The sequence below is a fragment of the Paramormyrops kingsleyae genome, chromosome 2, assembly GCF_048594095.1.
Source record: "Paramormyrops kingsleyae isolate MSU_618 chromosome 2, PKINGS_0.4, whole genome shotgun sequence".
NCBI classification, from domain to species: domain Eukaryota; kingdom Metazoa; phylum Chordata; class Actinopteri; order Osteoglossiformes; family Mormyridae; genus Paramormyrops; species Paramormyrops kingsleyae.
This window is the reverse complement of record NC_132798.1, coordinates 1,444,095-1,470,264: the sequence shown is the minus strand read 5'-3', so window position 1 is coordinate 1,470,264 and position 26,170 is coordinate 1,444,095. Positions and strand designations below refer to the sequence as shown.

The 26,170-nt window shown below is 47.3% G+C and overlaps 1 protein-coding gene across 2 annotated transcripts in view; it reads left to right on the top strand.

Annotated features, from left to right (window-relative positions):
• The window catches only part of LOC111833387 (collagen alpha-1(V) chain-like), a 93,347-nt gene that overhangs the window by 25,188 nt on the left and 41,989 nt on the right, over positions 1–26,170 (top strand). For both annotated transcript variants that reach the window (XM_072703298.1, XM_072703289.1), the window contains exons 3-12: positions 1,411–1,624; positions 2,021–2,183; positions 14,920–15,051; positions 16,438–16,497; positions 16,819–17,088; positions 17,352–17,969; positions 18,181–18,237; positions 20,947–20,988; positions 21,577–21,639; positions 24,545–24,619. In XM_072703298.1, the coding sequence (XP_072559399.1) occupies positions 1,411–1,624; positions 2,021–2,183; positions 14,920–15,051; positions 16,438–16,497; positions 16,819–17,088; positions 17,352–17,969; positions 18,181–18,237; positions 20,947–20,988; positions 21,577–21,639; positions 24,545–24,619 (1,694 nt within the window). The remainder of the gene's footprint in view (positions 1–1,410; positions 1,625–2,020; positions 2,184–14,919; positions 15,052–16,437; positions 16,498–16,818; positions 17,089–17,351; positions 17,970–18,180; positions 18,238–20,946; positions 20,989–21,576; positions 21,640–24,544; positions 24,620–26,170) is intronic.

The window sequence follows — 26,170 nt, the reverse complement described above, 5'->3', positions numbered from 1 at the left end:
TGCTTAGAATATCCCACAATGCTCTTGGCTAATGACGTGGCTGCTGGGGGGTGTGAATGATTTACCAACTGTCGAAGAGGTCAGACCACACAAAGAGCTTGTGTCAGAGGTCACGGGTTAAAAAGAGTACTTCTATGTCCCTTATGCAGCTACCCTGCACATTGTGTGGGTGACAACAATCTAAAGTAAGAATTACAGCCACACAAAGCTATGACATTTATGTCTAATTCACATAAAGAAAGATAGTCGTCTGGTGGCTGGGTGCATGTTCTCTGTGTAATAAAAATCCAGTGGTTTTCAATCAGAGAACTTAAAGAAATGGTGGTAACACTTTGCTTGACGGGGCTCAAATACTTAGTAATAACTCAGTTACTACTGAAGCACAAATCATGAACAAATATGGTTGCTACTTGAGATTAAGGTGTGTCACGATTCATTAATGAACAAACTTGAGATCAGTATTTCACTGACTCAACAGTACTGACAGTATTCATGACTTGTTCCTTCAGTAGTTCACAAAGGTTTACAGAACTAACAGATATAGTAACAAATATAGTAATTGCTTGAGATAAAACATATATCATGATTCATTAATGACACATTAATGTGACATCATTATGCAAATAAGACTTAGTTTGTGGTTATTTAATACACAAGTAATAGTATAATACTACATTATTTGTGCCCCGTCAAGTAAAGTGTTACCAAAATAGCATTATTGGAATGAAATATAATGTGAAATCTATCACTGGATGTCAGGATATCTCAACTGCTAAAACCTAAACTGCTTAAGGGTACGGAGTGTTTAAAATGACCTCAAGCTGTGGAGTATTAAGCACATTCAATATTTAAAAAACAAGCCAGCAGAAATTTTCCAGGAAAAAAGAGAATGTTACAACACCCCTGCTGCTTCTGACAGAGAGCAGGCCGCTGGGAGAGGGATTTCACCCTTTTACAAGTCTATTTTTGAAAGGGCTGTCTCAGTGGAAACACCTCAGGCACAGTTAGACAACGGAAAATTGGAAGGAATGCTGTCACTACCTAGCTGCTCATGTTGCTCTTCCCTCAGCATCCTCACAAGGGAACGCCGTCAGAAATTTTCCTGAAGAGAAAAAATAAGGAAATAAATAGTTCCTTTTCATTCAAGAAAGCTGGTGACATACTTAATCCTTCTGTGCTCTGTGCAGTGGTCAGGATCTGTTTCAGAACTGTATTTAACTCAGATCTTTAAGCATTTCAGATGGAAAGATTTTTAAGCTGCCCTTATCCATAGAAGAGGCCTTAATGCTTGATAATGTTTGATGCTTGCAGTGACCGTGTCTCAGTTACGCTCCGTATTATTTAACGGTGAGCATCTGGAAATGGATGAATGAGCATCACTCTTAAGCTGTAACTCCCCATTCCTTTCAGCGGCTGCATTTCCTGAAGACTTTTCAATCTTGATGACGGTGAAGCCAAAGAAGAACAGCCAGGCGTTCCTGCTGTCCGTCTACAACTCGCAGGGCATCCAGCAGCTTGGGATGGAGGTGGGCCGCTCGCCCGTCTTCCTGTATGAAGACCATACGGGCAAACCTGCGCCAGAGGACTACCCCCTATTCCAAGGGGTCAACCTGGCCGACGGAAAGTAAGCCAGTCGCTCCGTTCTGCTCTTGCTCTTCCTGAAGTGATTCTGGAACTACAAATTATTGATAGAGCTGTTCTTCTTCCTCCTTTAGGAAGGTGATGTTTGAAGATGTTTGAAGATGTTTAAATGTCAGAACGTGGGGCTGGTGTTCGGTTCTGCGGGTTATGGTTGTGGCTGTATGCTTGTGCTCAGAAGGTTGCTGGTTCAAATCCTGTGCTTGTCGTAGTTATTTCTTCACAAGAAGCTTAATCCCAATCACTCCAAGGACTGGCTAACCCTGTTTTCTCAATTGTACAAAGCTTTAGATGGAAGCATATAGCAAATAAATGCATGTAACACTAGCCGCGCACTTTCCTTCTACTTCTGGAGATAACCCCACCCGGTCTCTTCCCTCAGGTGGCACCGAGTGGCGATTAGTGTACACAGGCAAACCATCACTATGGTTTTGGACTGTAAGAAGAAGATAACCAAGACCCTAAGAAGAAGTCCTCACCCGATCATCGACACCAAAGGCATTGTCGTTTTTGGAACCAGGATACTTGATGAAGAAGTGTTCGAGGTAGGCTGATTAGCTCGCTTTTGTTCTGAAAATGCACTATGGCTATCAAAGTATATTTGCAGACTTCTATGCCCAATAACATTCTTTTCCCCAGATATTTTCCAGCTGGTTGAAATCAGACATTTCTTGCACAAGCGAATCTTTTCCAGTTTCTGGCTTTATCTGTGCAAAAACATGTAGGAAGAGGATATTGCTTGTGGCAGCTGTATTTTTGCATACTTGCAAAATCAGACATTTCCACAATTATCCTTACGGAAGAACATTCTTTGAACATGTCAAGGCCGACAGTGCACTGAGCGGGATTCCTTCCGGTTGACTCTCTTGACACTGCTTTGAGCGCACATTCAGGGATTTGCCACGGGGAAGAGCTGATACACGAGGCTGCTACCAGCTCAGGGAAACAGGTTTGACATCAACTTGTCCTTTAACATGATATTGGGAGAATGACTGAAGATATTCCAAAGAGCAAATTTCAGTATTTTCATTCTGAGGTCCTCTGTGTGGAGACACAGAGACCAAAAAAGGCGACCCTGCGCTCGATCAGTCGGTTCAGCTCCAGTACTATCCAGCCAACAGCAACAGGGTGTTTGTACCTGTCAAAGCATTTTAATTATGCGCAGGGGTGAGGTTTGTGGCTTTCCCTGCCAACAGTCCCTCTCATGGGCGAGTAGGGAAAGGCTGTCAGGGTACGTACACATCTAGAGAAGAACAGGGTACGTACACATCTAGAGAAGAACAGGGTACGTACACATCTAGAGAAGAACAGGGTACGTACACATCTAGAGAAGAACAGGGTACGTACACATCTAGAGCGCAGCTTGTGGGCTTGAGTTCTCCACTATCTTTACGTTTTTACTCACACTACTTGCAGTAATTAGATCCTTCTTAAAATTTCTTTTATATTTTGGTGCATACCTAGTTTTTATGAAAAATATATGTGTGTGTATATATTTAGGTTTTGTAAAATTAGACTCATGCATACAAATAGTGTGATAAACAGACAAAAAGCATCTTTGGATTTGTGAGGCATCTTTGAAGTTTTTTAGGTTTATCACTGGTCCATGGAATAATCCTGTGCAATCAGACTCAGCTGTTTGAGCTGTCAACTGTTTCCCAGTTACTAACACTGTATGTGTCATTAACCACTTCTTATTTTAAACATCTTTTTAACTGGAGTGAGGTCATGAAACAAATAAACTGCCAGAGTAAGGACTCAATCTCTCCTCTCCAGTCTGTCTCTGTTCCAGTGATCAGCACCTCAACCAGTACATTTCCTCCAAGCTCTCATCACCTTCAGTTTGTTTACTGGGTGCCCCTTCCATTCAGGAGCCATTTTCCAAATCGCAGTCATTTCAATAGCTCTTCTTTGATGCTCATTCTTAGACCTTCATGAAGGCTCTCTGGCAGCACTGCTCGTTAGTGGTTTTCAGTCAGAGCACGAAGAGTAAACAGAGGCAGACCTTTGTGACGGCCAGACGGACAGGGGTCTTGTGCCGTTGACCTTATTTGGCGAATCCTTATAAGGGAACCAACCACAGTAGGAGCAAGTATACGTGCTCTGGAAATCGTCAGGCCCTGCACCCCTGCGGCTGCTTGTTGGAGGCCGGGAGGAAGCTGGTCAGAACTGCAGAATATTCCACATAGTTTCCACGTTATGTTCTTGGTACTTCCGCCCACCCAGTCCCAGCTCCTAAAGTTATTAATGAATCTGAGGCCTTTTTCCTGGACTTCTGGTTGGGGCTCATTGCCCAATCAGATGAAAGATTCTAAAACTAGCATATCTGACGTGAGAACCAATGTAATATACTAGCCTTGTCTTTTTGGTTTCAGCAATGCCCTGGGTTGCATTAAAAAAAAAAAATTGCTTAAATTGAAATATGAGGCAGTGCTCAATACGGCAAAACACTTCAAAGCAACTCGCCTCATGCGAATTTAATGGGCTGACACACAGTTTTTGGAGGCTTTAAATCTTTGGTCATTCAATCCATTCTTACCTGCTGTTGCTGCTGAATTTGTAGCTGTGGCCTTGAGAGCTGTTTTCACAGATGTGTAAAAGCTAAACATCACATTTCAATGCAGTAATAAAGCACCTTAAATACAAAAACCTGGGCACTTCACAGAAAGACATGATGATTATCATGACGATGATTATTACTGATTGGTGGTGATGCTGATAAAATGAAATTTGAGGATGGATCTTAACGCTCACTGTTGCTTGTACAGTGATATTTATGAATTGACAGGACAGCATTAGAGGCACTGAAGAATATAAGTTATATACATATCATCAAAGAGGAAAAAAATAGTTTACAGAGTATCTTCTTATGTGAAAAGAATTATGTATTTCTGGGCAATTTCCCATGATGAACAAGCATTGACTAGCAGCCCAGAAGTGCTGTAATTGCTCTGTGATAAGAAGAGCTTGAAATTTCTGTGGTTAGTCTATGTTGTATCCTGAACATCTCTGCCCTATATATCCTTCCCAGGTTAGTGACTCTGATGCTTATAGTTCTGCTGTATTTTTATGCTCTGTTGTTCGGAGAAATGTTGCGGTTTTTAATGGATTTGGTGTGCATTGTACTGAGCTTACCGCCTGGAAGCGAGTGTGTGCCGACAGTCAGATCGTGTCCAATGCATGAGTGGATCTCCATAACACTGCGATTTTATTCTATTTATCCTCTGCCAACAAAAATCCTAGGCAGTTTAGAGATGGGAGAGAACACCAAGATGAATGGAAACAAAGACAGGAGGTAATCTCTGAATGGATGTGTCTTGTAGTGCACTTACACGTCTGCAGGATTTGGGTTGGGCAGCATCTTTCTCATCTGGGTGTCCATCGCCCTTAGCAGTGTGACCCTTAGCAGTGTGGCCCTTAGCAGTGTGACCCTTAGCAGTGTGACCCTTAGCAGTGTGACCCCTAGCAGTGTGGCCCTTAGCAGTGTGGCCCTTAGCAGTGTGACCCTTGGCAGTGTGACCCCTAGCAGTGTGGCCCTTAGCAGTGTGACCCTTAGCAGTGTGACCCCTAGCAGTGTGGCCCTTAGCAGTGTGACCCTTAGCAGTGTGACCCTTAGCAGTGTGACCCTTAGCAGTGTGGCCCTTAGCAGTGTGACCCTTAGCAGTGTGACCCTTAGCAGTGTGCTTTGACGTTGCCATGCTGTTTTATTCTCTAACCAGTCATGCAATGGTGTCTTTAAGGCTTTTATTGGTTTTGTGCATAAAGGTCTCAATTCCTCTGAAATCGCTTTAATGGCGATTGTTTGGTGCATTTGCCAAACATTTTTTTTTGTTATTATTTGTTCTGTTAATCCCCATGAGCCTGTGCTGGATAAATGACAGCAGCTAATAAGATGGATGTATACCCAGTTAATACTACAGTAATAGCAGGTCTTTCCCCTTATAGAAGATTTGTGCTGTATTGATCCCCGGGGGGTGGGGGGGGGGGAAACCCTTGGTCCAGTCTTGCTGTCAATAAAGCTTGAGGGTTACAGCGAAGGGGCAGCTATCGTGTGGCACCCAGGGAGCTGGGAGTTAAGGACCCAAGGGGCTGACAGACATGTGACTATTCTGGTTAGCACTGTTCACACCTCTGGGACCAGGGTTCAAGTCTCCACCGTGGTTCCATGTTCTTCGCATGACATTGTGGGGTTTCCTCCAGGTACTCAGGTTTCCCACCCACAGTTCAAAACTATGCTGATGCTAATGGAGTTACCAGGTTGCTCATAGGTGTGCATGTGAGTGTGCCCTGAGATGGCCGGGCGCCCCATCCTGGGTTGTTCCCTGCCTTGTGCCCTGTGATGGCTTGGTGCCCCATCCTGGGTTGTTCCCTGCTTTGTGCCCTGAGATAGGTTGGTGCCCCATCCTGGGTTGTTCCCTGCTTTGTGCCCTGAGAAGACCAGGCACCCAATCCTGGGTTGTTCCCTGCTTTGTGCCCTGAGATGGCCAGGCGCCCCATCCTGGGTTGTTCCCTGCCTTGTGCCCTGTGATGGGTTGGCGCCCCATCCTGGGTTGTTCCCTGCCTTGTGCCCTGCGATGGGTTGGCGCCCCATCCTGGGTTGTTCCCTGCCTTGTGCCCTGTGATGGCTTGGTGCTCCATCCTGGGTTGTTCCCTGCTTTGTGCCCTGAGATGGCCAGGCGCCCCATCCTGGGTTGTTCCCTGCCTTGTGCCCTGTGATGGGTTGGCGCCCCATCCTGGGTTGTTCCCTGCCTTGTGCCCTGTGATGGGTTGGCGCCCCATCCTGGGTTGTTCCCTGCCTTGTGCCCTGTGATGGGTTGGCGCTCCATCCTGGGTTGTTCCCTACTTTGTGTCCTGTGATAGGTTGGTGCCCCATCCTGGGTTGTTCCCTGCCTTGTGCCCTGTGATGGGTTGGCGCTCCATCCTGGGTTGTACCCTGCCTTGTGCCCTGAGATGGCCAGGTGCCCCATCCTGGGTTGTTCCCTTCCTTTCATCCATAGGCTCCCCCCTCCACACAACCCTGAATAGAAGCAGTTTCAGAAAATGGATGGATTCTCATTGAAATTTCATGTAATATTTACATTTTTCGTGTCAAATAAACACATAACCTGTACACATGTATAGTGACAGTTTACACTGGAATGGATATGTGTTCCGCAGGCCCCATGACTCTTCCATAATAACATATCTGTCAAATTAATATACAGCAAATGTACTGTTTTGTTTCCACAGATAATTAGTGTCATCAGTGTCCTACAGACCCCTCAGAGCCATCGAAGGTTGTGAAAATGACAGTATGACTAAGGAGCTGGAAGAAGGCTAAGCGCGTTTTAGTATTTCTCAGATTTAATCTTGACCATGGTACAGTGGCACTCATTAGGTCATTATTCTCAGAACCGAAGCATTGAAGCATTTAAAGAGAACGACGGAATGGTTCCACACAGGGGCTGTTGATTGGAGTCTGAGTCACTGTTTGGGGTTATCGTGAGCTGATCTCCTGATGACGCAGCCTCATGCGGTCGCCGACGTGTTATGGCGGGAAAGGCTGCGGCCTTGTGGGCTGCTTCTGCAGTGAAAGCCGATGACTAAGAGCCACAGCTGGTGCGCATTAGCATAGCCAGGTTGCTCCGGAGGTGAGGGAGGTGGAGGTGACCAGCGTCTTGGTCCGGACCTCTGGAAAGAGTGAAGTTCTCTCTCAGCAGACACTGACGTAATGCTTGGAGCAGCCCGGCGTGCCGCATGATATTATGCAGAATGTTGTTAGTGGGGGGACCCAGTCCAGGGAGGTGGGGGGGTGGGGGAGCGGGGGGCCTTTGGCGTGGCAGTGGAAAAAAAAACAGGGGAAAGGCCCCTAGTAGCCTTACATTAAGCAGCCCTTGAGTGTTAAAAATCCCATTTAATATTTCTTGTCTTGGGCTTTGCCAAGATCAACATCCAGTGCCTGTTATCCATCTTTTTCCTGATATGAGCTCTATTAGAGCGATGGAAAGAAAAGAGTGAGAATGTGATATGACCGATATGTGCCTGCGTGTAGAGGGGGAATGTCTGATGTCTGGGACCAGGTCCAAGGCTGAAAGGGAAAATCCTCATCTAATGCAGCAAGGCTGCCCGGCCAGCCGACCTCCTCGCTGCTGGCCTCCTCGCTGCTGGTCTCCTTGCCGCAGGCCTCCCCTCGTCACCTCCCGCCTTGATGTTGGCCCCCTCGCTGCCGCCCCCCTCGCCGCCGACCTCCTCACTGCTGGCCTCCTCGCCACTGGCCTCCCCTCTGCTGGCCCCCTCTCTGCCGCCCCCCTCTCTGCCGACCTCCTCACTGCCGACCTCCTCGCTGCCGGCCTCCCCTCTGCCGGCCCCCTCTCTGCCGACCTCCCCTCTGCCGGCCTCCTCACTGCCGGCCTCCCCTCTGCCGGCCTCCCCTCTGCTGGCCCCCTCTCTGCCGGCCTCCTCTCTGCCGACCTCCCCTCTGCCGGCCTCCTCACTGCCGACCTCCTCGCTGCCGCCCCCCTCAGCTAGAGCCTTCTCTGTGCCCCTGTCTCTGCCCCTTTTTGCCATGTACTATAATGAGTATGTGGTGCACATGAAAATAAAATAAATAAAGTAATAATGCTAGTAACAATAATAAACCCCGTAATGCTAATTTTAAATTAATTGGTTACATCCATCTCATTGTGAATCTCTGTCAAGCCAGAAATGTTGCACTATTGACTGAGCTTCTGGCTGAGGGTCCTCCTTACTCTTTAAGATGCCAGTTGGCTTTGCTGCTGGATCAGCCAGGTTCCTGAGGGCTGGAGGAAGCTGAGCATGACCATGCTGCATTGAACATTGCAGACTGCAGGCTGCGAAGACCAGACATCTGCATGCTTTGCTAACTGGACCTGGCCTCAGCGCTCGGGGCTTTGGCCACACATGTTTTCGTCATTTGGGTTCAGGGAAGACATCTGGAATAAGCTGTGAGATCCAGGAGAAAGAGGAAGGCGTCCTGTTTAGCTCTGTCCAGGTGTGGTGCCACATCCCAAGCTTCCTGTCCTCCAAGGCTTGCAGGAATGTGAGGAGGATGCAAGCATGATGGTGTATCTATGAAACCACCACTGCCAGTGAATGAGAGATATTTCGCCACTGGTATAGTGAGTTATGTGTAAGAGGAGTATATCGTCATTAGAGTTGTAATACTAGTGGAACACAAACCATAATTTTCGGATCTTTGTCCATTTTTATGGACTATTCTCAGAAAAATTGTTAGTGGATTAACTGACCACCTTTTGGCAGACATGAAAGAACATATACCTGAAAAAATGAAGAGACCACTCTGGTTTAAACAAGTCTGCATTTTTAAATCCTGGTTTAATCGTAGTTGGCAGTAGAGGCTAGGTTGCTTTAAGGTTAAAAATTTTGAAGACAGCAGGACAGAAGAACGAAGTGAAGCAGGAGACATTGGGAAGGATCCAGCAGTAAAGGGCAGAAGCGACTTTCTAATGGCAGAGATGAGTGTTAACTTATCTGACAGTTTCTCATGAATCAGAGGATGACATCAAGTGACCTTCAAAAGGAATGAGACACATTAAGTGCAGGTGTGAAGTGCACTGCTAGGACAGTTTGTATCGGGCTCCTAGTAGCAGGACTGAAGTCTCATAAAGCAAGGAAGAAGCCCTTCATCACTGAGAAGCAGGGAAGAGCCAGGCTGGAGTTTGCAAAACATATGTAAATTATTCAGACGCGCACCCATAAATTGAGAAGTGAGTGAAACAAAAAATTGTGCTGTGGTCTCTTAATTTTTTCCATGGCTGTATGCAAACGTAATTTATACATATTTTAATATAACAGGTGTGCATCCATTGAAAAAAGCACACGTCTCCCTTGCCGGCAAAGATGGAAGGAGTCAGAATGAGGAGTCAGAATGATCAGGCTGGGCCACTCTGTCAGCTCTGCAGTGGACGCTGTATGTGATACAGCTGATCTTCTGAGAGCCTCATCCAGCACACCTCCGCCGTCGGGGTTATATGAGGAAGGGAGGACGACGGGCAGCCAGCTGCTGCCGTCTCTGGCTCGTAACGGGATGCGGGCTGCAGAAGCTGGCGCGACGCTTACAGTCTGAGCTCGTGCCCCGGGACGCCTCGGGGGTGCGGCTGCCAAACGTGCCGCCTTTCAGGGCGCTGGCTGAGCATCCGGCTCCCCACGTCTGGACCTCATTCTGAGGGCCGCCACTGGAAAGTAGGACACCGCTATTAAAAACAATCTCCGGCTGCGAGGTCTCAGTTAGTACGTCCCCCGGAGCCCCGAGGGAGCACTGCATCGCTGGCGGCTGACTCACCGCCTGAGACATGACACACGGCTTTGACGAGACAATGCGCTCTTTCATTCGCCTCTCTCTTGCTCGCATTCTCAAAGGCCTCCTGTTTTGTTTTAAGCGCAGGATGGGCAGAGAATACCCCCCCCGCCTTAGGTCCCTTTCTAAAAGAGCACCCTTGTGCCTTGCTGAGATCGATGGATCCAAACAGTGACTCGTCGGTATGGTGATGCTGGTGTGGCTGCAGTGTGGGATTCCCGAATGGCCCCTAACCATTAGTGACTCTCGCCCCAGCGCCAAGACTCTGGGAAGCTTGCCTGCCTACAGCCTTGCCTGTGGAGGGCGCTCTAGTGCAACCAGCCAGTTATCCGGAGACGTTTCGAACCTGTGTTTATAACATTTTTCACACTGTTTTTAGCTGCTGTCAAACTGGGAGACTTTCTGTGCTGATGGGACGCTGCTTTTCAGGCAGGAAGGTCTCTGTAGAATAGCCTGTATGTCTTTGAGTCGCACAGAGTCTACAGTTTGCATTGTACTGGAGAGAATTTGGATGCCTTTGGTTAGCTGTTAGAATTATCGAAGTGGCAACAGCATAGGAGAGAGTTTGTGCCTGTGTGGAGAGGGGGAATAGGAGAGATATCGGGGGGCACAATTTAGTATTTTAAATACTATTAATTGGGGGGATGAATGGAACCAAATTAAATACTGGGGGGCAACCGTCCCTCATGGTTGCTTCCTCCCTGCATGGTGGTACTGTATGTAGGCATAGATGGTTCAAAGGACAGGTCAAGTATCAGGCAATATATCGGGGCACCTGCATGTCTAAAAGGCACAATATCAGTTTACTGTTGTCTGTGTGCGAAGTGCTAGGGTAGGGCAATCGGGGAGAACATGGCTGGGATCTGGGGCAATCGGGGAGAACATGGCTGGCATCTGGGGCAATCGGGGAGAACATGGCTGGGATCTGAGGCAATCGGGGAGAACATGGCTGGGATCTGAGGCAATCGGGGAGAACATGGCTGGGATCTGAGGCAATCGGGGAGAACATGGCTGGGATCTGAGGCAATCGGGGAGAACATGGCTGGGATCTGGGGCAATCGGGGAGAACATGGCTGGGATCTGGGGCAATCGGGGAGAACATGGCTGGGATCTGGGGCAATCGGGGAGAACATGGCTGGGATCTGGGGCAATCGGGGAGAACATGGCTGGGATCTGAGGCAATCGGGGAGAACATGGCTGGGATCTGGGGCAATCGGGGAGAACATGGCTGGGATCTGGGGCAATCGGGGAGAACATGGCTGGGATCTGGGGCAATCGGGGAGAACATGGCTGGGATCTGGGGCAATCGGGGAGAACATGGCTGGGATCTGGGGCAATCGGGGAGAACATGGCTGGGATCTGGGGCAATCGGGGAGAACATGGCTGGGATCTGAGGCAATCGGGGAGAACATGGCTGGGATCTGGGGCAATCGGGGAGAACATGGCTGGGATCTGGGGCAATCGGGGAGAACATGGCTGGGATCTGGGGCAATCGGGGAGAACATGGCTGGGATCTGGGGCAATCGGGGAGAACATGGCTGGGATCTGGGGCAATCGGGGAGAACATGGCTGGGATCTGAGGCAATCGGGGAGAACATGGCTGGGATCTGGGGCAATCGGGGAGAACATGGCTGGGATCTGAGGCAATCGGGGAGAACATGGCTGGGATATGTTTATACTGAAAGGGAAGAGACAGCAGATGTTGGTCGTTAACACAGTTCTTGGGGAAGCCGGAGCGGCTTTTTCACTGTCAGCTTCAGGGGAAGCGCTTCGACTTTTTGGAAGACAGGTAGATATCTCAGTTTTTGCTGATACCAGACAAATGTGAGCAGGAATCTATCAGGAAGAAGTATTACGTAGTAAGTATGAAATACTGGGAAACCTGACTAAGGTATTTTGTTGAACATGTGCTCAGAAGTAGATGATTTTATAAAAATTATTTTCAAACTTTTACTATATTTAGTACAAGGAAAGAAAAAAACGCATAATCTTATGTACAGTCTGTAGGCATCAAAGCACTTCACCAGAAGTCAGAGGCTCTGCAGCTGGGTGTGAGTCACCAGTGGGGGATGATGGCATATTTTATACTAATTCAATTCAATTCAATTCAATTTTATATATATAGCGCATTATCACAACATTACATTGTCTCAATGCGCTTTACATTTCTGCCTCGTAAGGACCCCCCAGTGAGTAAGCCAAAGGCAACGGTGGCAAGGAAAAACTCCCTAAGAGGAAGAAACCTCCCTAATGAACATGACTGTATGAAAAGAAAAACAAATCTGGCATCTGGTGACCTTCATTCTTCATTTCGGAACGCTTACTGTTGTTAAGACCAGGGTCACTGGTGACCTGTGGGATAAAATATCATGTTTATCCCAAAGTTTAATTAGCTGGTGTAGGCATGCTTAAAGTAAACGCTATATATGTAACTCTGGCACTTATTTGCGCAGATCTGGCAGCTCTCTGGTTAAGAAAAGAAGAACAATAAATAAAATATAATAAATATTTATTTTAATTTTACACATCACTTTTCACGCAAGCATGTTTTCAGCGCCATGTTTTTCTTGTGTTCCGGAAGCTGCGCCCGCCTCTTTAGCCCTCTGCCCTCATATGCCCTTCGTGTTCCGGCACCTTCTGATTTACAGATTAAGCACTGAGAATAATGCTGCTTGGGGCGGCTCAGTGGGTGTCACTGTTGCCTCACACCTCCGCGGTTGGGGGTTAGAAAATCCCACCCTGAGTTCCGTGTCTGCACTGTTCCCCCATGTGTCGTGTCAGTTCCCTACCATAGTCCAGCAACATGCATTTTTAACTTGGTTGTTGTGTTTGCCCTGACATGGACCGTCGTCCTGTCCAGCGTGCCCCCTGCCCTGTGCCCTAGGCTGCCTGGGATAATGGTGCAGGCTCCACCCCTCCTCCAACTCTGCACTGGGTTAGCAGCTGGAAGATGCAGGGACATTTTCGTCTTATAAAAATGTGCAGATCATTAAATAAACGTACAGGTTGGGTATCAGTGCTAATGCATTTTCCATCAAAAGAAGGAGGATTTGTGACCTCATCTGGTCAGCTCATAATCGCTGTTAAATTCGGCCCTAAATCCAGCTAAACTTCATGACCTCAGATGGATTTCTTTGCTGCACTCCGTCTCACTCCAAATAAGCGTGATGCTTCCGATTCTCCACGCCGTTTTGCTGGGACACGCAGAGACGGCCTCCTGACTTCTCCACTGATCCGGTGTGTCTGGCTCAGTGAGGCTTGGTTTGCATTAAACACTAAGAAATACCAGAGGCCGGAAAGTGTGTCTCTGAGTTGATTTTTCAGTCAATTCTCCAGTGAAAGACGTGCAGCGTGAAAAGCAGAGTAATTGAATTTCCAGACCTTGTGTTTTGTTGGGAGTGTCACGTCGATTTTGAAATCTCACTAAATGCCTAGTGCTATTTGCACCGTTTAACTGATCGTTTACTTCTTAGCTGCTGTGGGTACTTTCTCAAAATTGTTATGTAGAAGAAAATATAGGCTGTTTGTAATTATGCTTTTTCTCAAATGAAAGAAGAAAAAAGAAAAAAGGGGTAATTCAGAAACTCAAGCAAGAAAAAATTTTCAATAAAATATGCATTTTTATTTTGTAGCCCTTGAGTAATTACATATTTGGAAAAATAAGTTTGAGCCCTTGGCAGATGGATTTAATAAACTTCCACCTAAATTCCTCCTGTATTCAAGAGCACAGTGTCTTTACAGTTTCTCTGTGGGAAGGAAGGAATGGGTTGTGATAGTTATGTGCGAGCCTGAAATTTAGAAAGCAATAAAAACAAAACCACGACATAAACCGTGCGTGTAAATGTACTTCTGGCGTAACTGCTTAAATCTTCAGATTTATTGTTTTTGAAAGAAAAGAGTTAATGGCTTTTAGGAAGCAGAGGTTTGGGGTTATCAGCCTCTCCAGCTCATTTCCTGCAGTATTTTTCCTTGCTATTCGCCCTGAACCAGAATGTTTACACTCTGAGACTCTTAGGTGTCCTGCCTCCCGTCGGTGGTCGTCTTCCTGTGAAAAATGGCAATAAATCCCAAAGATGGAACATTAAATGGATTTAAAAATAAAGTAGAAACTGCTCAAGAAATTGCATTTCTTGGTCAATATTGATAGATTGTCTGGTAATGCTTTACATTAAGTGCACCTTCATAATGCATTCATTATGCATTCATAGAACATTCATAGTACACCTTAACATCCTAACATCCCTTAACAGCTTTAATATACATTAATAACAAACATTACATGATTTTACAATTATAATGTTTGTTATTATTATATAATGTTTGTTATTAATGTATATTACATGGTGTTTATGAATGTTTTATGAATACATTATGAAGGTGTACAGAACGTTTTATGAATACAATATAAAAGCATTATGAAGGTACACTTACTGTAAAGCGTTACCAGTTGTCTTTGGGGTTTGTATGACTTGCAAACTGCTTAATCTACAGCACTTTACATGTTTACCTCTTTGCAGTGTGGATCTGTGGTCTTTCTGGGCTGTGCAAACGATGTATAACAGAACATACACAACATCCTTTATGACTCAAGATTTCCTCATTCCCATCTGTTGTGAATTACCCCCCCCCCCCCCCCCCCCCGCCCCATGATTATTACTTTATCCATTTCCCTGAGTTGTGGTCCTTTGTAGAGTCAAAGATCTTCTCCATCCTTTACTTATAGATTTCAGTACCAGATGTTTGGAGTTGCTTGCAAGTTGCTTCAATATCAATGTATATCGTCAATAACTGTCTATTGTATTAAGGGCTAATATGAAACCATAATTAGAGAAACCACTATGCTTGCTACATAAGTGCATCTCTATATAAGGATATATGCCGTAGATTTAGAGTAGAGGATGAAGGCATCACGGCCATTTAAAACTTGACATTTGGCTGCAGTCCATTGGTTTTTTGTTTTGCAGGGAGATATCCAGCAGCTGATGATCGCCGCTGACCACCGGGTGGCCGATGACTATTGTGAGCACTACAGCCCTGACTGTGAGGTGCCGGTTCCTGAATCCACTCAGAACCAGGACCCGGAGCCATATGACTATGTAAGAGGAGGCCCAAAATTTTTTTCCCCTGCTGGTTTCATTTCTCCCTCTATGACACGCATTCCTCTTCCCAGCTGCCGGTTTCACATTCGGCTTAGGAGTACAGCTCAGCATTAATCGGAGTTGTGCTTCCAGCCAATGAGGCTCTTCCGGGTTTAAGCGGGCAGTTACAGGTGTTTTAGGCCGAGACAGACTGAAGCGGCTCGACCACTTGGTGAATTGGCCTGAAATGAAAATGATGATTCTTTTATTGCAGAGTGACACGCTATTTTCAAAATAGGAGGAAGACTACTGTAAGTGATCTGGGACTAAAATGGAACTCAAGCCCTGTGTTTTAAAGAATAGTGCTACTTCCAGAATGGGAGTTCATTCATAAATAAAATTTACATATTCTCTGAATGCTGGCTTCTGCTGTGGACCAATGACAATATGTAATAAAAATGACTCAAAACAAAATCTAGATATAATATTGTATACATTCTATAACATCATTTCTAACAAAAATTTTGCCTTTTAAAATTATATTCAGTTACATTTAACTACATGGCTATATAAAACAAATAAGAATTAGTGTATGTGCAATCTTAAATCTGGTTTACTTGACACATGTTGATAGACATTCACCTTGATTTTATAGTATATAACACATAGATCTGGCCACCTTACCTGTCACCACGCTGCTGTTTGAGCAAGTGGGGCTTTTGGGTAGAGTTTTTTACTATAAACCGTTCAGGATGTTTCCAGTCCGGACTTGTCTGGGCGAGTAAAGTCCTCTGCCGTCTGCATCCCGCAGCTGCGCTCGTTATCCCAGCAGGATACGCTCGTTATTCCAGCAGGATGCGCTCTTTCTGCAAGCAGTCAGGGTCACAGCAGAGCGAATACGCTTCGAGAGAAGACATCTGCATGACCAAAAAAAAACAACATCCAAATTTCGGTCCTCGCTTGCTTTTCATTGCCGCAAAATTCCTTAAAGCTTGTTGCTGTCTGGTCTGGGATATATTTCAGAGAATCACACTGAAAATCCACCTGCAATAAACAAACCATGAAATACCAATTATTGATTGATTATATATATTTTAAATATCCTGTTCATTTTAGAAACATTATAGTGTTTATTATATTACAGGATTTCTTTATAACCATTTAAGGTAATTCTTTACATTAACTGCAACTTCATACTGCATTCCTAATGCATTCATAGAACATTCAGTGCAACTTCATAATGCATTTATAATGCACTCATAGAACATTCATTAGCAGCATGTAAGTGTTTTTAATGCATTTTGAATGAACTGTTACAACATTTAAACTCTCTCTTACAACTGAGTTAAACTGGCCCACAAGTGCTGGGCTACAACTGATTGTTTGCCCTTTATCTATGCTCAGCCTCCTGGGGAAGACAACTATGACTATGAGTACCCTTACTATGACACCGATCCAGACCAGGTAACTTTGTCACCCAACCAGAATGAAATATTCATTACTCAACAGTCATTGATAGACATATGCATGGATGAATGGATGATGGATTGACAAATATACTTTATATTTACAAGGATAAATTCTATAATAATAATAATAATAATTATTATTATTATAGTTATTATTGTTGTTGTTGTTATTATTATAGCTATACACTCCCTCTGTTCATTTAAATGCTTTGAGTTTTGCATCTAGAGATTAACATATTATTTACAAGACATTAATTGAAAGAGGTATGTAAACGTCACACTAGTGAAATGCCGGGAACTTCCTTTCCATGGTCAGGTGATGTCTACGGCGAGGACGGAGACGGCGGAGGACATCACCACAAAAGTCTACCCCACGGACAGTTACGATGGGGCTGCATATAATTATGAGACCTACGAGGAAACTGATTTGGTCCCAGGATCCCATGAACATGTGGTCAGTGGCGGGCCGGGTGCTGAGACACGGACAGACATCGACCTGGGACTAGGATTCAGAAGAGAGGTCGATCTCAGTCCTGTGCCAGGCCTGGACAAAATTGAATCAGTTGTCACACATAACATGACCCAGGTAAGTGTGTTTTTGCATATCTTGGGCATTTTTAATGCCTATTTTGCTTCCAGATTGTTGTAACTTCATAAATCTGAAAAGTATTGTTAATATACTTGAGTTATTAGATGGAACAGGCTTCTTGGGTGGTCGTCTCGCTGGCATTGATGACACAGTGAACATAATGCGTTCCAGCCCCTGGAGTTATTGTGACATGAACTGTGATAACAGGCTGCATCCAAGTGCGTCTTTGTTCATCAATGGGGTTTTGTTTCTTCCTTAAGGTTGTAAATTATGTGGACCGTGACACTGAGGAATATGGCAATCTGGATTACGGATACGAGTACGGCTCAGAGGAATACACTGATGGGCACACTGGTACGGACCACAGCTCCACGGGCACTGGGAGCAGCTCATCTAGCTCCGCGGGGGGGTCGGCTGGTACAGTGGGTGGATCCACGGTCGTGTCCAGCGGATCCACAGTCGTTTCCAGCGGATCCACGGTCGTGTCCAGCGGATCCACGGTCGTTTCCAGCGGATCCACGGTCGTTTCCAGTGGATCTGCAAGTGGTGTGGATGTATCAATTGGAGCTGGAGCAGGAGCAGGAGCTGGAGCTGGAGCAGGAGCTGGAGCAGGAGCTGGAGCAGGAGCTGGAACAGGAGCTGGAGCTGGAGCATCCCGAATCGGTGGAGGGGCAACTGGTGCAGCGGGCGCAGCAGCTGGAACCGGAGGCAGCTCTGCTGGTGCTGGGGGTGGTCAGGGTGGCACTGAAGAGGCAGAGTACACATACAACGTAGATAATTTCAAGGAGGAGGACTACACTTATTACGAACATTACACAGATGCTGACACTGACACTGCAAAGCAGCTGCCCGCGGAAAAGGATGAGTTCTATGAAGTGGTAAGGAGCTTTAATCCCGGGATGGGGCTCTGCTCTCCATTATCCTTAAAGAACCGAATTACATCTAGCGTCTGCTACCATTCTGCTGCAATGGAGGTGGTGCTGAGCCTAACCAGCCCCCCAACATGGGAGACCGGCGACCGGGGAGGGGGCCGGGGTGGGTGGACGGTCAGGACGATGGCGACATAAGGCTGGGTTTCTTCTCCCGCAGGTCGACGGCGCCAGAGGCGAGAAGGGGCAGAAAGGAGAGCCGGCCATCATTGAGCCCGTGAGTATTGATTTCCATGCTGTTATGAGGCTGCCATCGGGGGCCTCACCCCCCAGTACCCGCATATGTATGGCAACACGGCCACATAGTTCACAGCTGCTGCCCCATGTGGTGCGGAACGGAAATATCTGTCAGAGTTCTTGGCTGAAGGACTTTGAGATATGCTTCATGTAGACCGAGACAAAGCGGGAAGTGGTTTGTTCATGGATGTGTTTCAGATCTGCAGAGCCCATAAGCAGAGGGCTGCAGACTGACAGTATCTGTTATGGGTGACTAGATGAGTCTAGTCCCCTCGAGGGTCAGAAGATCACCGTGGAGTAAGAGCCGTGCATGCTGGGGAGGAGAGAGGTCATATAATTACAGAGTAGCTGATGGCTGAATGTGCATAACCGTGTTGACAGACCACTGTCCTAACCTTCAGAAGTCCTCCACCATGTCCGTCTAGCTCCTTTATCCAGCCTCTCTTGTCCCACCTGTATCAGGCCAGTGAAACTGGATTTTCACCCCATCTGGTCTGAGTAAAAGAATTATTTCTTATGTATTATTTGTATATTTGTCTCTTTGTGAGGACGACTGTTAAGAGGAAAAGAATCATCTTTTTTCCATGGAGATTTCACCAGGAAATTAAATGTGTCATTCCAAATTAGCTGTGACGAAACACAAAAGGCAGTGAAACGACGATTAAGTGTGAACACAGCCAGTAATATAGCAGACTGACCTTAATGAGCCTGTAACTCACATGCACGTGGGGGGGTCAGAAGTTAATGCTCACAGCCCATAAGCATAAAGCACTCTGGCAAGCGTGGCTGCCTGCAGTGTTCCAGAAAACAAGCCCCAGGAAGCAGGTAATATTTTCTTGTATATGAAGAAAGGTGTGTGTGCCTTGTGATGAGATGGCACCCCATCCTGGGTTATTCCCTACCTTGTGCACATAGCTTCTGGGATCTGCTCTGGACCCCCCCCCCCCCCCCCCCCCCCCACAACCCTGAATAGGACAAGTGGGTACAGAAAATGGATGGATGGATGGATGTATGGATGGATGGGTAAAGAAAGGCTGCATGTTAGAGTTGATCATCCTGGATGGGGTGCCGCCCCACCCTGGAAATATGCCAAGCAGAGGCTGAAGCTCTCCGCTGTCCTTATGTAGAAGACACTGTGATGTGGTGACTTTGGCAGCAGTGTCAAGAATGTGGTCGGTGTGTTTGGTTGCGGTACCAGGATTCCATCCCAGGGTGGGCATTTGGGTATGTCGGATGGGAACCAGTCTTCGAATGGTTTCAGAGCCCCAGGGGGATTCCCTGCTAGGCTGTTGTCATTGCAAATATGGCGGGACCTGCGGAGTGGCAGTGACGGCCATGGCGAGGGAGACCCCGCGGAGTGTCACTGACGGCCATGGCGAGGGAGACCCCGCGGAGTGGCAGTGACGGCCATGGCGAGGGAGACCCCGCGGAGTGGCAGTGACGGCCATGGCGAGGGAGACCCCGCGGAGTGTCAGTGACGGCCATGGCGAGGGAGACCCCGCGGAGTGGCAGTGACGGCCATGGCGAGGGAGACCCCGCGGAGTGGCAGTGACGGCCATGGCGAGGGAGACCCCGCGGAGTGGCAGTGACGGCCATGGCGAGGGAGACCCTGCGGAGTGGTAGTGACGGCCATGGCGAGGGAGACCCTGCTCCTAGCCACATCCGCCCTGTGCAAATGCACGCTCACTCCTGCTGTCATCAACGTCTACCCTGCCACTCTGGGGGTTACGGTGTGGCAGCACTGCAAACACACAGCCGCCTCAGAAAGCACGGTGTGAGAGTGGTGTAAACGCATGCTCACTCCCTCCCTGCAACTCTGGGAGGGCGAGATCACTGCAAACACACGATCACTCCCTCCATGCCTCTCTGGAGGGGCGAGATCACTGCAAACACACAGCCGCCTCAGAAAGCACGGTGTGAGATTGGTGTAAACACACGCTCACTCCCTACCTGCCACTCTGGGGGGGCAAGATCACTGCAAACACATGGTCACTCCCTCCCTGCCCCTCTGGGGGGGCGAGATCACTGCAAACACATGCTCACTCCCTTCCTGCAACTCTGGGAGGGCGAGATCACTGCAAACACACGCTCACTCCCTCCCTGCCCCTCTGGGGGGGCGAGATCACTGCAAACACATGCTCACTCCCTTCCTGCAACTCTGGGGGGGCGAGATCACTGCAAACACGCGCTCACTCCCTCCCTGCCCCTCTGGGGGGGCGAGATCACTGCAAACACATGCTCACTCCCTCCCTGCAACTGTGGGAGGGCGAGATCACTGCAAACGCACGCTCACTCCCTCCCTGCCGCTCTGGAGGGGTGAGATCACTGCAAACACACGCTCACTCCCTCCCTGTCACTCTGGGGGGGCCGAGATCACTGCAAACGCACACCCACTCTAGCTTTCACGGACGCCTCACCATGCAGTTTAGAATTTCGTCTCCACAAAGATCCGATGAACAGAACCGGAATTCCTGCCAAGGGGAATAGAGCCTCGGGTTAAATCTCGCATCGGTTCGGCGGGCCCCACGAGGGCCCCCGAGGCCACGCCGCTCGCCCCTGCTGCTTGTGGGGACTCCTTTCTGCTGTCAGAGCCTGTAATGTGATCCTGCGCTCTGGCTCGTCCTTCTTGTGGGTCACATGAGTCGCTCTCATTATTAGCCTGAATCGCATCTGTTTGGATGTGTTGCAGGGAATGCTGCTCGAAGGCCCAGCTGGTCCTGAAGGCCCCACTGTAAGTATCTGCCTCTCTCACTCACTCTTTCTTTCTCCCACTCCCTCTTTCTTTCGCCTGTCCACTTAACAGCCTAGTCTGGCTAGTCTCCACACACCAGCCCCCTCCCCTGGTTCTCTTAGACTTGCTGTCTTCAGCTCAGACCATTATTGGATGTAGTTCACATCCATGACTCTGCAAACCAGTCAGGGCCCTAATGCATTCTCTGTTTATTTTTTTGCTTATATAAATATTTGAATATACTTTGTAAGACGCAGCCCTGAATCATTTGGCGTCGACTTTTATCAAGTCAGAGAAACAGCTGAGATGTCATGTCTGGATGCGAGAGCGACTTTTTCAAGCACTTGCAGTGTGACATGCTCTTTCTTCTGCAGTGTTCTGTCCCTATAATACTTGTAATTAAAAAAAATAAGAAGTCAGTCACCTTTGCCAAGATCTACACAGAACAGTAGAGAGTAGAGAGAGCTATATTGTAGCTCTGATGGAGGGTGGGAGTTTCCGCCTTTAGCCGACGCCCCCTTGTGTGAAATGGGCCTCTCCCCATGTGATGTGTCATTGGTTAGTGACGGCGTGTGATGTCATCTGCAGGGTCTGCCTGGCCCCCCAGGATCATCTGGCCCCCCTGGTCCGGCTGGAGACTCTGGAGAGAGGGTACGTACAGCCGTTGATAGTCCCCATGGTCCGTCTACGGCAGAACCCTCACAGTGCTGTGTCATTGTTCCTTGAGTACTGGGAGCCAGTGAGCTTCCTGCAGGCTATGTGAACAGCCCAGATAGAGAGCAGCGGGTTAGATCGCCCCCCCTCCCTACCCGCCCAGTTAGTCACAGCCCGCAGGACGTCTCGCTTTCTCAGCCCGGGTCGTCACCCCTTCCATCACTTAGCTCTTCCTCGACTGCTCGTTCTGGACTGTGGGAATGTGAAGATCGCATCCAGACTGTAATCTGTGTTCTGCCAGCTTGTGATGAGTGTTTAGATGGGACTCCAGTGACCGAGCCCCCAGACAGCGTACAGTACCAGAAGGGACCTGTACACAGAATAACTGATAGGGCTTCATTTGATAAACGGGGCCAGACCAGCTGCCTGTGACTTTTTAAAAATAAATATATATTAAATAAAATTTTGGGTGGCTGTATGCCGGGCAGTGCTACACTACCTAGTAGCTAGTTGCCCTGGGAAAATACCACACTGTACCACAGCTCGACTATCCCAACCTCACACGTATCTCCCAGTCTCACACGTATCTCCCAACCTCACACGTATCTCCCAGTCTCACACGTATCTCCCAGTCTCACACGTATCTCCCAACCTCACACGTATCTCCCAACCTCACACGTATCTCCCAGTCTCACACGTATCTCCCAACCTCACACGTATCTCCCAGTCTCACACGTATCTCCCAGCCTCACACGTATCTCCCAGTCTCACACGTATGTCCCAGCCTCACACGTATCTCCCAGCCTCACACGTATCTCCTAACCTCACACGTAACTCCCAGCCTCACACGTATCTCCCAGCCTCACACGTATCTCCCAGTCTCACACGTATCTCCCAGCCTCACACGTATCTCCCAGTCTCACACGTATCTCCCAGCCTCACACGTATCTCCCAGTCTCACACGTATCTCCCAGTCTCACACGTATCTCCCAGTCTCACACGTAACTCCCAGCCTCACACATAACTCCCAGTCTCACACGTATCTCCCAGCCTCACACGTAACTCCCAGTCTCACACGTATCTCCCAGCCTCACACGTAACTCCCAGCCTCACACGTATCTCCCAGCCTCACACGTAACTCCCAGTCTCACACGTAACTCCCAGCCTCACACGTAACTCCCAGCCTCACACGTATCTCCCAGCCTCACACGTATCTCCCAGTCGCACCCTCACACCTAAAATCCAATGTGATCATCCGATTCCGACCGACATCCATTTCAACATACGACCTGTGTGTCGGAACAGAACCCGGTCTTAAGCTGGAGTCTTCGCTGAGCTCCCTGGTCCCTCCCTTGCTCTTTACTGCATCCTCATCTCTTGTTTAATATAATTAGCCTACATTTCTCTGGATCTAAAGCAGCCACAGGTCTTTTCATTGGTTTATGATTTGTTTTGTTTGAGGGCTTCATATGGTGCGCATGGTTTGCTCAAATATTACTGTGTCAGCGATTTCTCATGAGAGACTCCATCTCAGGCTGATGGTGACTCTGAGAGAGTGATCGAAAGTGCCTTTGTCAGGCGGACTTAGAGAAAGAGGCTGGCAGGGTCACTGATGGTCAGAAAGATGAGGGCTCCTCCCAGTGCAGTGATCATTCAAGGCAGACAAGCATCAGTGTTTACTGTTCTGACTCTCTGTCGGTCATTGAAAGGTCCAGAACTTATTGTCTTTATCAATAACAATAATATCATTCTTTAACAATAATATCATTCTCAGTATCTGTGGGAAAAAAGTCTGTTCATTCTCAGTGTCACGGTTCATTTTCTGTATCAGTGACTTGTACTGCATTTACTGCGCAAGTGAGTATTCTCCGTGTTGTGATCTGTTCTTTTACCGTGTTAGTGAACATTATCTGTGTTAGTGATTTCTTCATTGACTGTGTCAGTGAAGATTTTGCTTCCCATGTTAGTCATTAGCTCACTCTAAGTGGTTGTTATCACTAAATCAAGGGAAGGACAGTCTAATTGTCGGGGATAATTAGAGAACTTGGTGCAGTTAATCATTAGGGAAGGAAAAGCTTCTTACTGTCACAGAACATCAGAAATATCTGATCTCCTATTAATCATCTGTGCTCATTAAAAGAAGGTTCGCTCAGTACTTGCAGCATTGCTGATTGTTAAAATTAGATTGACCCAGACTCTGTCAGAGATCATGGAAGATGTAGCTCATTTTCAGTGTGACTGATTACTGGGGGGGATCTTATAGTGTCAGGAATCATTACGTGAAAAAAGTTCCCACAATCAGTGGGTCAATCAGTCCCACAAGGAGAGAGATTAGTTGGTGACATGAGGAATCATAGTTGTTCTTGATGCGTCACTGATGAAACAGAACATTCTAATCACTGGTGATCTTCAGAGAGGGAGGAGCTGCACGTTCACAATGTTCCGTCACATCTAGTCTAGGATCATCCTTCTTTTTTATGAGAACATTACTGCACTAAAAGGCAGCATATGGCTCAGTGGGCTAAGCCTATATGCCAGTAATCAGAAGGTCACCAGTTCAAACCCAGCCTCAGCATGTCTGTGGGTCCTTGAGCAAGGCCCTTAACCCCCAGCTCCCTGGGCGCTACTACGGGTGGCTGCCCTTCACGGACAAATTACTCCACAAAGAATAAGTTCAGGGAAGTGTAATGACAATTTCCCCATGGGGATCAGTAAAGTATCAATTATTGTTATTAAAGATCATCTCTGCTTCTCTTTCTTACAACAATCAAGCAATCAGCCTACATGGATTTCAGGAAGCAGAATGTTTTGTGATTGTGTCCATGCTGACTGCGTGATTAAGCCATTTACGACTCGGAGTTTCATTCCGCAGTGTTGACGTGATAGTTTTGCTCGTTCACAGGGTCCCCCCGGCCGCCCAGGGATTCCCGGAGCTGATGGCCTGCCAGGACCCCCAGGGACTGTCTTGATGCTGCCTGTAAGTACATGAGAACAATTGCCTTTTATCTTTCTGTGAAACTTCGGAAAGAAGGTAATAATTTCTAACATGAATATTTGGCTTGTTATACTATCTCACATTTTTTTTGCTTTGTTCTAAAGCTGCAAATAATTAAGCAAAAATATGTTTTGCTCTGAGTGCATGCCTCATCTTTGGATTAGCCGTCAGTGTGTGCTTCTCCTCTGATGTCCTGTTACTGATCCCCATATGTGCTTCAAGGCTGGCGGCTCCATAATGCTGTACGTGTTACATCACTGAAACAAATCTTATTATAGTATGATTTTATAACCACGATGTAATAACCTCTGCATGTGAAATTCAAAATATTTCTGCAAAATGCTGCCACTCAGTGGTAATGAACAGTAAAAATGATTGAGAAAAACAACACTTACAGGTATGTGCTGCCATATGTCCATTATTTTGGAAGCAGAAACAACAGATCAGGCTGGGTTTACAAGAAAACAAAAGAACAGCTATATTAATGTATAATAGTTAAAACATATATGGTAATCACTAAGTTTAACCAGATGTTTAATTTCACAAGCTTGTAGCTATGCAGGATCTTGGAACATGATAATACTAAAATATTAATGTAAATGCTTCCTATTTGAGGCTGTAGATCTCCCTATCCAAATCTACATGAAAAGTATCCTGCATTTGGAATTTTTACTGAAAGAGGAATGTTTTTGACATTATTGTATAACAATACAGAATGGTTACTAAGCATTTAATCAATGACAGACAGCAACATCACATTTCCTGTCTCTCTCCCAATTGGCCACATAAAGTGCGCGGAGCCCGAGACGCACTTCTCACTTTTTCTCCGCCTGTGGCCTTTCCCATGTGACCTGACTTAGGGAGCATTTGTTCAAGTTGCACAGGATGAATAGAGATTCAGGGAAGTTTACGCCTTTCTCACTGAGTTTCCTGTGGCTTGCTTTGGGCCGATCAGATATGAGATTCATGAAGGACAAGCTGTGGTGAGATGCGGCACAGGCTCCAGCCCGTGACATTTTACCCTGAAAAGCAAACGTTTACAGCACAGGGTTGGCTGTGTACTGCGGGCTGGGTGAGCCTCCTTAAGACTGAGGCTGAGAATAAGCACGCAGGAGTTTACAGCACAGGGTCGGCCGTGTACTGCGGGCTGGGTGAGCCTCATTAAGACTGAGGCTGAGAATAAGCACGCAGGAGTTTACAGCACAGGGTCGGCCGTGTACTGCGGGCTGGGTGATCCTCATTAAGACTGAGGCTGAGAATAAGCACGCAGGAGTTTACAGCACAGGGTCGGCCGTGTACTGCGGGCTGGGTGAGCCTCATTAAGACTGAGGCTGAGAATAAGCACGCAGGAGTTTACAGCACAGGGTCGGCCGTGTACTGCGGGCTGGGTGAGCCTCATTAAGACTGAGGCTGAGAATAAGCACGCAGGAGTTTACAGCACAGGGTCGGCCGTGTACTGCGGGCTGGGTGAGCCTCCTTAAGACTGAGGCTGAGAATTAGCACGCAGGAGTTTACAGCACAGGGTCGGCCGTG